This window comes from Eurypyga helias, unplaced genomic scaffold (genome assembly GCF_000690775.1).
Source record: "Eurypyga helias isolate BGI_N326 unplaced genomic scaffold, ASM69077v1 scaffold7299, whole genome shotgun sequence".
In the NCBI taxonomy this organism is placed as follows: Eukaryota; Metazoa; Chordata; class Aves; order Eurypygiformes; family Eurypygidae; genus Eurypyga; species Eurypyga helias.
The window spans coordinates 22,156-34,233 of NW_010272640.1; the positions used below are offsets into that span (position 1 = coordinate 22,156).

General features: G+C 50.3%; 1 protein-coding gene across 1 annotated transcript in view; it reads left to right on the top strand.

The window, feature by feature from the left end:
* Positions 1-10,497, top strand: part of SLC26A9 (solute carrier family 26 (anion exchanger), member 9) — a 12,978-nt gene extending 2,481 nt beyond the window's left edge. The window contains exons 5-20 of the mRNA XM_010159183.1: positions 69-233; positions 814-966; positions 1,336-1,418; positions 1,701-1,848; positions 2,582-2,695; positions 3,018-3,095; positions 3,416-3,511; positions 5,758-5,864; positions 6,431-6,500; positions 6,705-6,797; positions 7,224-7,340; positions 7,869-8,186; positions 8,408-8,462; positions 8,853-8,998; positions 9,790-9,867; positions 10,450-10,497. Coding sequence (XP_010157485.1) covers positions 69-233; positions 814-966; positions 1,336-1,418; positions 1,701-1,848; positions 2,582-2,695; positions 3,018-3,095; positions 3,416-3,511; positions 5,758-5,864; positions 6,431-6,500; positions 6,705-6,797; positions 7,224-7,340; positions 7,869-8,186; positions 8,408-8,462; positions 8,853-8,998; positions 9,790-9,867; positions 10,450-10,497 — 1,869 coding nt within the window. The remainder of the gene's footprint in view (positions 1-68; positions 234-813; positions 967-1,335; positions 1,419-1,700; positions 1,849-2,581; positions 2,696-3,017; positions 3,096-3,415; positions 3,512-5,757; positions 5,865-6,430; positions 6,501-6,704; positions 6,798-7,223; positions 7,341-7,868; positions 8,187-8,407; positions 8,463-8,852; positions 8,999-9,789; positions 9,868-10,449) is intronic.
* The last annotated feature ends 1,581 nt before the right edge of the window (positions 10,498-12,078 follow it).

Here is a 12,078-nt window from a genome sequence, read left to right on the forward strand (position 1 = left end):
GCTCGGGCTCCACACCTCGCCTTCCAGGCTGGCACGCTTCTCATAACGCCTTGTCTGTCCTACCCTAGCTGTGCCTGGGATTCCTGCAGTTTGGCTTTGTTGCTATCTACCTCTCCGAGTCTTTCATCAGGGGCTTCATGACAGCAGCGGGGCTGCAGATCCTCATCTCCGTGCTCAAGTACGTCTTCGGCTTGACAGTCCCATCTTACACCGGGCCCTTAGCTATCGTCTATGTAAGTGGGTGCTCTGGACAGGGGCCTTCCCTGCACCTCCTCCCCCAGTGACCACCACACCACAGGCATCACTGCCACCCATGCAAGGGAAAGGGGTGCTGGGAGAGAAGGACAGGGTTGGAGGGAGGGGGAATCCAGGAGTTTGCACCACTCCCAGCCCAGCACACCTATGCTTCTGCCACTGGATTTCCTATACAGTATTATCTGAACCCTTGTCTGCTAGTTTCTAATTAGAAATAATTAAATGGGTCTGGGATTTGGGGAGAATGTGAACTGTGTTGCTTTACAGCAGGAGTCTTGCACAACTGTTTGCAACAGAAACTTTTTTATGAACAGGTTTACCCCTTCCTGGGCTTTCCTGCATCCTCCATGGATGCATCCTCCACTGATGCAGCTAGAACTGCATTTAACAGGAGAACACAGACCCGGGGCTGGCTGCTGAACTCTCAGCAGCAGGGTTTCTGGCGCTTCTCTCACTCTCATCAATCTCAGAGTGTTTGCAGTTGATTATGGTAACGAGTGTTCTCCATTTTGCTGTCCACGTTCCCCATGACACCTTCTCCTCTTCTCTCCCTTTTAGACATTCATTGATATTTGTAAAGGGCTGCCCAAGACAAACGTGGCCTCCCTGGTCTATGCTTTGGTCAGCGCTGTGCTCCTGATCGTTGTCAAGGAGCTCAACCTAAAGTACATGAAAAAGATCCGGATGCCCATCCCCATGGAGATCATCATCGTAAGTGATGCACGTGCTGTCCCTTGGACCCTCACCTCACCTGACAGCCCCGGGACACCCACTTCTGCTCATCATGTAGAGCACCTACACAGTGAATATGACATGACCCCAGCATGGCTTGGGGTCAGAATTTGGGCCATCCTCATGGAGGATCTCTCTGATGCCCAGCTCATCCCTGTTAGGCTGTACCTGCATCCTGGTGATGCTGAGGTTGAGGAACATAACTCCTGCTGGGGAGCTTCCCTCCTTTCCTAGCCTGAATTTGGTGCTAATTTTCGAGTGCCAGCTGTGGGAGCACAGCAAGCTTAGTGCTTCTGAGAGAGCTCATGCTCTTCCTGCTTACTGCTCTTTTATTCCCTGTCCTTTCAGGTAATAGTTGCGACTGCAATCTCTGGCAGCTTTAACATGCCCGAGAAGTATGGCATGCCAGTCGTTGGGAAGATCAGCATGGGGTAAGTGCATGTACAGCTCTGACCCAACCTCCAGATAATTTTTCCTTCCTCCTCCTCCTGCAGCCTGGAAAACACCTCACTCTTCCCTGCTGCATGACAGTTCACTTCCAGCACTGTCAGGCAGCACTGCTGCACCCTGTTACACAACTGCCAGCATCCACTCAAGCTGTCTGCAGTGTAGACACGGATTATGTCATTCCTGAACACACGAGCTCCTCACCCACTTCACCAGCCTCCAGACACAAGTGTCACAACTGCTTCTCGCCTCCGTTCTGAGTGCAGGTTCCCAGCGCCAACCCTGCCCCTGGTGAACAAGTGGAAAGACATGATCGGCACAGCTTTCTCGCTCGCCATCGTGAGCTACGTGATCAATTTAGCCATGGGGAGAACACTGGCAGCCAAGCATGGCTATGACGTGGACCCCAACCAGGTAACGCTTGGCCTGGGAGGATGCCGTCAAGGACCGTTCCCCTTGCTCTCAGGCGTGAAAGAGAAACCTCGCTGCTTGAATGGGAAGCTTTCAAACGTGCTCTGCTTCAAGCAGACGTGCTGCTGCCATGCATGTAGGCTCACATGGCAGCTTGCCACGTGGGGGTCAAAAGGACATGGCAGATCCATCTCCCGTGGACTGGAGAGAGCCTGCAAAAGGGAAGGAAGCCTCAGGCTGAGCTCTCTGCCTTGCTCTGCCCCCAGACTCGAGGCTTCAGCCCCAAGTGCTGGCATAGACGGCATTTTTGCAGGTTTTCAGAGCACAACGAGGCACATGTGTTTCTCACTGAGCAGAGAAACCTGGATTCCCGGTGCGTCACCTAGATACTGTGAGAGGCAGGACATCAAATAATCCTCTTTTGTCATCACTGGCACAGTGGCAGCTTTCAATAACAGCCACACATACCACATGAAGCCCTGCCCTTAGTGTGTCAACAGATGACAATGTGTTTATGTGGAATTGTGCTTCCAGGTTTCCCTCCTATACCAGAGCCCATCCCAGCTCTTACTGGAAGGAAAGGGTCTGGGACACACTGCAGGGAATGGAGGACCCTTCCCTGGCCACACATACCCCAGATTTGGGTACCTGCTCCCCTGCCTGGCAGCTCACACGTGTTGGCAGGGCAGGACAGGCAGCTCGCCTTTCTGATGACCACATTCCCTCATCTCCCCAGGAAATGCTGGCCCTGGGCTGCAGCAACTTCTTTGGATCCTTCTTCAAAATCCACGTGATCTGCTGTGCTCTCTCCGTCACTCTCGCCATCGATGGGGCAGGAGGGAAATCCCAAGTTAGTACCTCCTCCTCCTCCTCTCTTCCCTGCTTGACTGCAAACCCCTGTAGCTGCCACATGCTGCCAGCCTGACATCGCTGCTGCAGGTCTGGAGAAGCTCCGTACATGAGCACTTCACACTGCTGTTGTTAAAGCAGAATTTCCTTCCTCCCCAACCCCATTTTGTTCCCTGGATAGCTCTTTGGATTGATCATAGAATGGTTGGGAGGGACCTTAAAGGTCACGTAGTTCCAACCCCTCTGCCATGGGCAGGGACACCTGATCACACATATAGGGAAGACCACGATGTTTGCTAAGGTGATTTCTTTCTTTTTTGCAGGTCGCAAGTTTCTTTGTGGCCATGGTGGTTATGGTAACCATGCTGGCTCTGGGGATCTACCTCGAACCTCTTCCGAAGGTAATACAAACATCCGTGCAAACAGTTTGGCCGTTGCATCACATACTCTACACACCCAAGCGAAGGCAGAGCCTTGCTCCAAAAACCCCTGATGCCAACTGTTGCCCGGCATGGTTTGCTCCTGGCCTGGAGTCCTGTCTGCACTGAGCCTCTGGAAGCAGGACTAGTCTAAATTATTATATTCAGATCCAAGTGAGATCTTTGTGCGCATCACCCTTTCCCATTCCCTTGTGGGAACTGGTCCAAGGAAGGCAGACACTGTAGAAAGCATCTGCTGCATCCACACTGCACATCAACATCTGATCCACCCCTCTCCACAGTCTGTCCTAGGAGCCCTCATCGCTGTGAACCTGAAAAACTCCCTCAAGCAGCTGGCTGATCCCTTCTACCTGTGGAAGAAGAGCAAGCTGGACTGCGTGAGTGCCTGGGGATGGGTGGGAGGCATCCGCCTGCCTTACCTGGCAGCTCAGCCCACGGCCGAGCGAGGCAGAGGCAGGGCAAGCGGGCTAGTCCCCCGGCAGGTTTCTGGGAGCTGGAGGGTGGTATGAGTCCCCTGCAGAAGCTGGGTTTCGCTCTCTCGGCGCGATCGTGCTTCCAACCCCTCGGCAACGAGGTCCCGAGCAGCAGCGGAGCCTATCCTGCCCAGCTGAGCACTCTCATGTTTAGCGCACATATCAGAGAGGCCTGAACTATTACCTGCTCTGTTGAAATGCCAATCAGCTGCGGGAGCCTGTTTGCCCAGAACTAGCCAAACCGGCCCTGCTCAATATCTAGGAGTCATGACTTAAAAACTCACACAATAGCCCTCCAGGGTGAGGAGAGCCCTTCACTGCGATAAGGACTCCAGGCACTGGTTGATGTATAAACCCAGGCAGGGGGTGCGGGGGAGTGAGAACGGAATTTGGAAATGTCTGACATAAAAAGACAGTGTTTGAACAGGACTCCCACGGCTGAGTGGTGTGTGTGGACACTGAGCCAATATCCTGTCAGGTCCCGACAAACCGCCTTATCGGAGAAATCAGGAGTCCAAAGGGGCTGACCTGAGCCATCAAGAGCCTTCCCAAAACACTGTGCAAACAGGTGCTGGAGAAGAGATGGGTTAGCGGCCAGGCAGAGATTTTGCAGGGGTGTGATTGTGACGTGAAGGCACACTCCAGCACGGGGCACGAGCTACAAAACAATTGGTCCATGCTTAGGACTGAGCCTGGCAGACTGACTGGACCAGGGATACGTGAGGCCTGAGCTGACACGGTTATGCAGGAGACAACTGGCAGAGCGGGAAAGATGGGAAGATGGGATTCTCTATTGGGAATCGTTTAGGGTGATTTAAGCACATCTCTGAATGGGTTCTGCTGATGCCTGGTAGGTAGGGTGGAAGGTCTGGGTCGGCTCGTGTGAGAGCAGGTGAAGTTACAGCCCTTTACCAGAGATCACCGAAGGGAGCAGTGGCTGGTCCCATGGGGTCCGCAGCCCTCAGCCCAAAGTCCAGGCAGGCACCTGAGTGGACAGCAAACTGAGCAGAGATGCACGGTGCTGCCCAGGGAACACCCTGCCAGCCTGTCTCTGCCAGAAGTGGCCACCACAGCAGAGGTTGTCGGGAACCTCTGTGGTTTCATCTGTCCTCCACAGCTCAGCCGGACCCACTGCCCACTGGGCTGTATTCCCACTGGGCTGCTGGAACCAGCAAGGACAGATGCACCTGTAGGCATCTGGGGACCAGGCAGATGCCAATGGAGTGAACTGCATTCCCCTGACCTTAATCTCCCTGGAATTTGAACTAGATACAGTATCCTGTCCCAAAATGGGGAACACCAATTCTGGGTGATGTCTCGGTGTTCATTACCTCAAGCCTGGTGGTATTTCAGCACTGACTGCAGGGGTCAGCCCCCAGACACAGTGTGAAGTCTGGAGGGAAGCCCTTACTTACATTTATATGCACCATGCATGAAGATGCTGAAGTCATCAAAGTTACCCTAATTTGTCCAAGGTCAAAGTTAATTTTATCAGTATTGAGAATGGGATAAAAATAACCTGATAACTATTCTCAGAGGGCATGTTTATATGCTTAGGTAGGACTGATTTCACATGGAGGGAGATGCTTGAGTGCTAATACATAAAAATGACAAATGGCAGAGCTCTGAGCTGAGAGGTGGAGCAGGTTTTGGTATGCTCTGTCATACTTTGTCATCAAATCTGCTCTGTGTTCAGGCCATTTATAGTAGGTGCTCAGACAGTTTTCAGATAGATGCTCATTCCTTCTGAAATGCTCTGACTGACAGCAGGAGCTTTCTTGGGGCTGGGAGCAGCTACTGAGCAGCAGATGGGCTGATCTGCAGGAGCCTTTTCTGGACTAGATGAGCTGATACCTTTTGAACTGAAAGAGCAGTGCGGGTGTTCACGCAGCTGTGAAGAAACGCACCGGCTGCTTTTACGGCTGAAAAACTGGGGCTTCTGGCAAGCTTCCCAGCAATGATGTTTCACACAAAAGCATGCAATAAACTGTATAATTAGAATAGCTGCAGAATTCAGGTCGTGGTCTTTTGATCCTCAGCTGTGTAATTCTTTGGGTCCAGAATATCAGCACGGAGCCAGTTTCCATCCATCACTGTGCTCCAGCCCATGGTCGAGTAAAATGACCTGCCATGCTCTTCTCTTTCTGCAGTTGGTCTGGCTGGTGAGCTTCCTCTCCGCTTTCTTCCTGAGCCTTCCCTACGGAGTTGCTGTGGGCGTGGGATTTTCCGTGCTGGTCGTGGTTTTCCATACCCAGTTGTAAGTACCAGCGTAGCTACGAAAAACCAGAAGAGAAGGAAGAATCTCCCAGTTGCAGAATAAACGACAGATTATTTTTATAACCGACCTCTGGCCCATGTGTGGAAGGAACGTGTGGCAGGAGCCTGGGGGAGTGCAGGTGTCCTCCCCGGCCCCTGGAATGCGCAAACAGGAATGGCAGGCGCTAATTTACTGCCTGCATTCCCACTCCTGCGCACGGTTAGCGATGTGCACATCCCAAGGCAGGGGGAAGTCTGAAGGTATTTACTCCAGCACGAAAAGCTGCATAGTTCCCAGCAGAAAATCCTTCTCGTGAAAAGAAAGAGCCCGGTGTATGTGCAGAGACTGGTGTGAAGTTTGCACACCATTTTTAATCCATCAAAGCCCTTTATTAATATTTCCCAGTCTGGGATCGCAAATTGCTGACTATTTTTGCCCTGTAGACTCTGCAGGGATGAAATCTAAGTATTTACATAAAGCAAATTTTCAAATCCTGGTATGGAATGTGAAGCAGTTTTCTTCCCCTGCAACATTTACTCTAATTCTGGTCGCCTCTTTTCTCCTAGCCGTAACGGCTCTGCCCTGGGCCAAGTAACTTCCACTGACATCTACAAGAACCCTAAAGCTTACAACAAGGTAAGAGGAAGCTGAAGTATCCTCAGAGAAAATGCTGTTCTTCGCCACTGGTACCCAACGTGATCAGCATGTTGCTGTTCAGGGGGCGCAGGAGAGCTGCTCTTCACCTTGACCTTCCCAGTGACCTGCTCCCCCAACTCCCAGCCCCCCTGCACCCCACGCAGTCCCTGTCATGCCTGGTTTGAGCTCTTCTCTCTGATGCAGGTACATGAACTTAATGGGATTAAAATTGTGACCTACTGCTCGCCACTGTATTTTGCCAACTCAGAGATATTCCGCGAGAAGATCATAGCCAAGGTGAGCAATGCCCTAAGAAATTTCTGTTTGCAGCCAAATGGCCCTTGCTCTCTCCTGTGTTGCTACACGGAGATGATTACCCCTAGGATGATCATAAAAGATGGTCACATCCATCCTCCACAATTCCATCCTTTTCTCCCTGATCTTCACGAATCTTTGTAGTTATCATTTTAGAGGTTATGCCCAAATCCTGGCAGGTATCCTCCTCCAAGCTCTGCCAAAGCAGAGTCACCCTGCTACTGCAAGTCTCTTCTCCCTGCATGAGTTACTGGAGATGTTGCTGCTTGGTTGCCGTCAGGATCACCTCACTCTGGCTGCTGCTGTCCCCCTGTGCCACAGGCTGGGAAATGGGAAGAAAGAAACGGCAGCCCCTGACTACGGGGCTGAACAGACTTTTTCAAAGAAAACCCCCTCTCTTTTCCACAGACCGGGGTGGATCCTGTTAAAGTGTACTTAGCCAGGAAGAAATACATGAAAAGGCAGGAGAAGGGGACAGCACAACCCCCAACAAAGCTACCAAAATTCTTACTGAGGCAGAACAAGGTAACTCGGTTTGGGTGCTGATGAAGTCCTCATCAATTAGTTCCTCTTGACACAGGATTTGTCTGCACTGTCTCCCTAGCCACACTTACCACCTCTTGCCTCCTTTCCTTCCCAACCACAGCTCCCAGTAGCCAAAACCTTAAAATGCAAGAGAACTGGAAAAGGCTGGGAGCAAGAAAGCCGTAGAGATGGCTGGAATGGAAGCGTGATGAACTATTTGCTAGAAACCAAGCTGTTTCTCTAAGGATGCATCTACGTCAGCATTTCAGTTCAAAGATCATTTCCCAGCTTCCTTGGGTTTGCACTGCTGAGCAGTTATAGCATGCAAACACGAATCATTTCTAATTAACCTAATGTACTCCAACCCCAAGGGACATTCATTCTGCACCAGGCTAGGCTGTGTAATCTGTTAGTCCAGACTAAACCACTCCATGACACTGAATACTTGAGGTGCATTCACATGTCAGGATCTCAGCCTGTGCTGATGGTTGTGCCCTGCCCTGACGGTGCATTTCTCCTTTGCTGTAGACCTTGTCTTTGCAAGAGCTCCAGAAAGACTTTGAAAGCACCTCTCCAACAGATACCAATAACAACCAGACGACTGCTAATGGTGCCAGCATCTCCTACGTCACGTTCCGTCCACCTGCCAACGGTGCTGGGCGAGTGCACCCCTCCAGCGAGCTGGGCAGCACCGCTACGCTGCAAGGAAGCACCTTCAGCATCATGCCTGCAGCAGACGTTGACCCTATGATGACAGCGCCGCCCTATATCAGCTTTCACACCATCATCCTGGACATGAGTGGAGTGTGCTTTGTTGACCTCATGGGCACGAAAGCACTGGGCAAGGTTAGTTCTCTACTACAAACACAGCCAAGCAACATACCACCAGGTACCTTCTACTCTCTTGGGCAGCTCGGATAAAGTTGTTTACCCTCCTCAATAGAAGGTTTGTGCGGCCGCCTTCTTCAGCATCCCCAGAACACGTGTAAAGCCCTGGATAAAAAACTTTATGGCTAAACAATGCAGCAGTGTTATTAATCCTCTCTCTTCCCTTTTATCCCTTCTAGTTGTGTTCCAGTTATCAGAAGATTGGGATTAAAGTATTCTTGGCAAACGTGCATGGTAAGAATCCACAAAGAACGCACTTCCATGGGATCTTCCCCCATTTATGTGCTCCTGACAGACAGGAGATCTTTTTGTGTCCTTTATGCAAACTGTGCGAGCTGTCAGCCTGTTGCTGGACCAAACCAGAACAGATGAAAGAAGAGAAGAAAGGAAAGAGAAACACTGTTCTCTGTGTGTGAAATAGGTCCTTCCATTTGGGAAGCAATACGACTGGAAGGCCTCCACATTCAGCATGTAGAAAAATAGATCCCTACACTCTCATCCCTGCAGCAAACCTGCTTCTTCCCTGTGCATCCCAGCCCTGCTTTTGCTCAGAGGACCACTGTCCACTTTCAAAGGCTTCCTTCTTGGGGTTCCTTCTTCTTCATACGCTTTTTCTTTCTCCAGCCCAGGTGTACAATGACATTAGCACAGGTGGAGTCTTCGAGGAAGGAGGCCTGGACCGAAGCCACATCTTCTTGACGATCCATGATGCTGTGTTGTTTGCACTGGCAAATATCAAAGAAGTTGTCCACCCGCCCATCTTAGAAGAGGTAAATTTGCTCCCCAGTCTTTCTCCAGCTCAAAGTACTGTACTGCGGGGTTTACATGCTGCGTCAGCACAAAGGAAGAACAACAACTTAATACTGCACCTAATAAAGTTTCTTATTTATCTCAAGTGGTAAAGGTCTAAATCCAAGAAAATATTTCATCTCCTAATTCTCATGGATGGGCTCAGGACCTTCTGATTGAATTGATTTCAATGGGAATTCAGGAGCGTAAATGTCTTCTGCAAACCCCTAGCTGGGAGATGAATGCTGTCCCAGCCTGCAGAAGCCAAAAGGGCTGTTCCAGCACTATGCTCTCGGTTTGGTGTTGGCTGGAACATGCAAATGCACACAAAGGCAGAATTTGGCCCTCAGAAATTAAAGCAAATGACGTGCCTCTGTCCTCGAATACCCCAGCATCAATGAATGTTTCCTTTGGTGGGAGGGGAAAAAGCCAAGGCAGGAATGTGGCACATGCTGACGAAACAGGGTCAGACAGGCTATTTCTCCAAATATGAGTTGGTTTATTGCATGATAACTGGAGCTGGAATCAGGGCAGTGTTAGCCAGTTATCTCATTAAAATAGGTTAAGCTATCTCATATTGCGGGAGAGAGATATGTAAATGCCAGCTCAGTCAGAGGAGATAAACAATTGAAACAGGATTCTTTCTGTGCCCCTTCTTCCTGGGCATTTCCCTTTAAGCATGAGTGATCATTTAAGCCTGGGTTAGTCACTTTTTACTTTCCTTTCAACCCTGCACGCTGGTAATTCGTGGATTCGATCCCTTCCTGCACAGAGGCCGAACCAGACGGAGCTCTCCATCTATGACGAGTCTGTGGATGAAAGCAGTGCAGAATTCAAGAACTTGGAGGAGGTTAGTCCTAGTGCCAGGGGTCACTTCTCCAGCTGTGGACATAAGGTGGAAATCAGAAGCGGTGGTTGGGATTGATTAGATGGGAAGGCGCCTGTGCCGTTGCCAAGCAAACTGCTAACAACAGTAACGCTTTGAAAAGTTAGCTGCAAAAATTATGTAAAATCCCTGTGATGTGGAGCTCTGGGAGGCACCTGGATGAAGGAGCAGGTAGGTTACCCCCACGGGGGAATCCTTTAATCCGTTCTGAGCCATGTAGCTCAGGTTCACAGTCAGACCTGTGGTCTCCACGCACTGGGATGAACTCGGAGAACCAGGTTTAGCTCAAGCCCAAAAGAAGGGTCACTAGTGAAGTTCTTCAGCACAGACTGAACCCAGGTCTCTGGGAGGAGATACGTTCCAATGCTGACCTTCCCCATGCTATCCGTGGGGAAGAGCAACCTCCTTTCCCTCTGTGGAGAAGGGCTGGGAAGGGATGGAGTTTGGGGTGGCGTTTCTCTATGTGAATGAATGGCTGCTGAGCTGCGTTGCTGGGTCTGTGCCACGGCATCGGCCCTAATCCAGCGTGCCTTGTGTGCCCTTCAGGAGATGTTTGGAAGTATGTTCCACTCAGAGACCCAGACAGCTCTGTGAGCGCAGAGGGAGCATCAGCGTGCGGGCAAACCCTCCTGAACGGACTCCTCTCTCCCATCCCTTCGTGAAGAGCTACACTTCTACCTGGGGATACAATTAAGTTTGCAAAGCAAGAGGCCATCACACCTCTTCAACTGATAAATTCCTTCCTCCTTCCTGCTGTTTCTGGTATTCAGAGCAGCGGGACACTGGAGCAGGCAGCAGAAATCTACGGAGGCAGGAACTCAGGAAACGGCATCTCATTAACTGCAGAAGAGACGCGAGTTCGTTTGAAGGCAGGTGCCTTAACGGGACGATTGGTCATTCTTGCCAAGTGCTCTCCTTTGCCTCACACAATCGTACTCTCCTGCCCGCATAGGCATTACGGAATTTGGGCAGCCCCCTTCTTTCTTTTCCTCTCCCTCTTTTCCCGACCAAGTGAAATACAAGCAAATGCCAAGAGCCTTTCACGGCTTTGATTCACGAGCAAAAGCCTGCAAGGCGCGGCGCCGCCGCTTTGTGAGGTAATGCTATTCTAAAATGTGCACTGACCTTCGGGGTGTCTGCAGAGTAAGTGCAAACCCCCAAATTTCCTTGTGTGTCTGCGTAGCACCTGCACAGTAAGTGCAAACCCCTGAATTTCCCATGGCCCCTCTTCCATGACCCCTGCCAACTTCCCAGAAACCACTGCCTCAGACCAGGGCTGTATTTCAGATACCCCAAAGACCTTGGTACTCTATCTCGGTAGGGCTACTTTCTGGATTAGGGTTTTTTCCCCCCTTACTAATAGACTAGCTTGTAATCAGAAATAAGAATTCCTCGTTACTGTGTGTTAAACGCACATACTGTCCTGCCTGCCCAGGAGGTTGAGCACGTGGTCAGAAGCCCCAAGGTCCAGCTCAAATCCCTTCTGAAATTCTTTAGGGTTCTTTTCTGCTGACTGAACAGCGCTTCAGACAAGGCTCTTAGACTGTGAATTGCAGGAAAACGTTCATCCCAAGGGTGTTCTGACTTTCCATTCTCTTGTTGATTGGAACAGCTAAAAGATTTAGCCCAGAACATGGATGAGTGCTCTGGGGAAAGATGTTTTTCCCAAATCATTTTGATCACAAGTACTAAATTCAGGGACAGGGATGGAAGCCCATTCTGAACACTTTTCATAATGCCATAAATCCAAAGCAGTAAAAGTGAAATTTCAGGGTATTTTATGCCGGCAACTAGGGAACAGCCCAAGTGCTCCTCATGCTGTGCGGGGCTTCTGGTGACAAGCTCTCAGACGGTCACTTGTGCAGCAAGAGACAACCCTTGTACAGTGTGTGATATTTCCGTAATAATGCTCTCCTACGCGTTTCATGATCTTCATTAAAATTCACCACAGACTGATGCTACCAGGACCATCTACCTCTCAGGCAAGCAAGCCTGCCTCACTAACCCAGAGACAGACAGCTGAGATCTTAATCACCCCTAAAAATCTGACATTCTTTTATATTTGAGTGATGCTAATAACAACTGCTATTTTCCTTTCCCTCTCTCGTGCCTTCCCTTCTTACCCGGTGCTGATGTTGTGACAGTAATGACGAGGTGACAATATAAAGCCTGAAA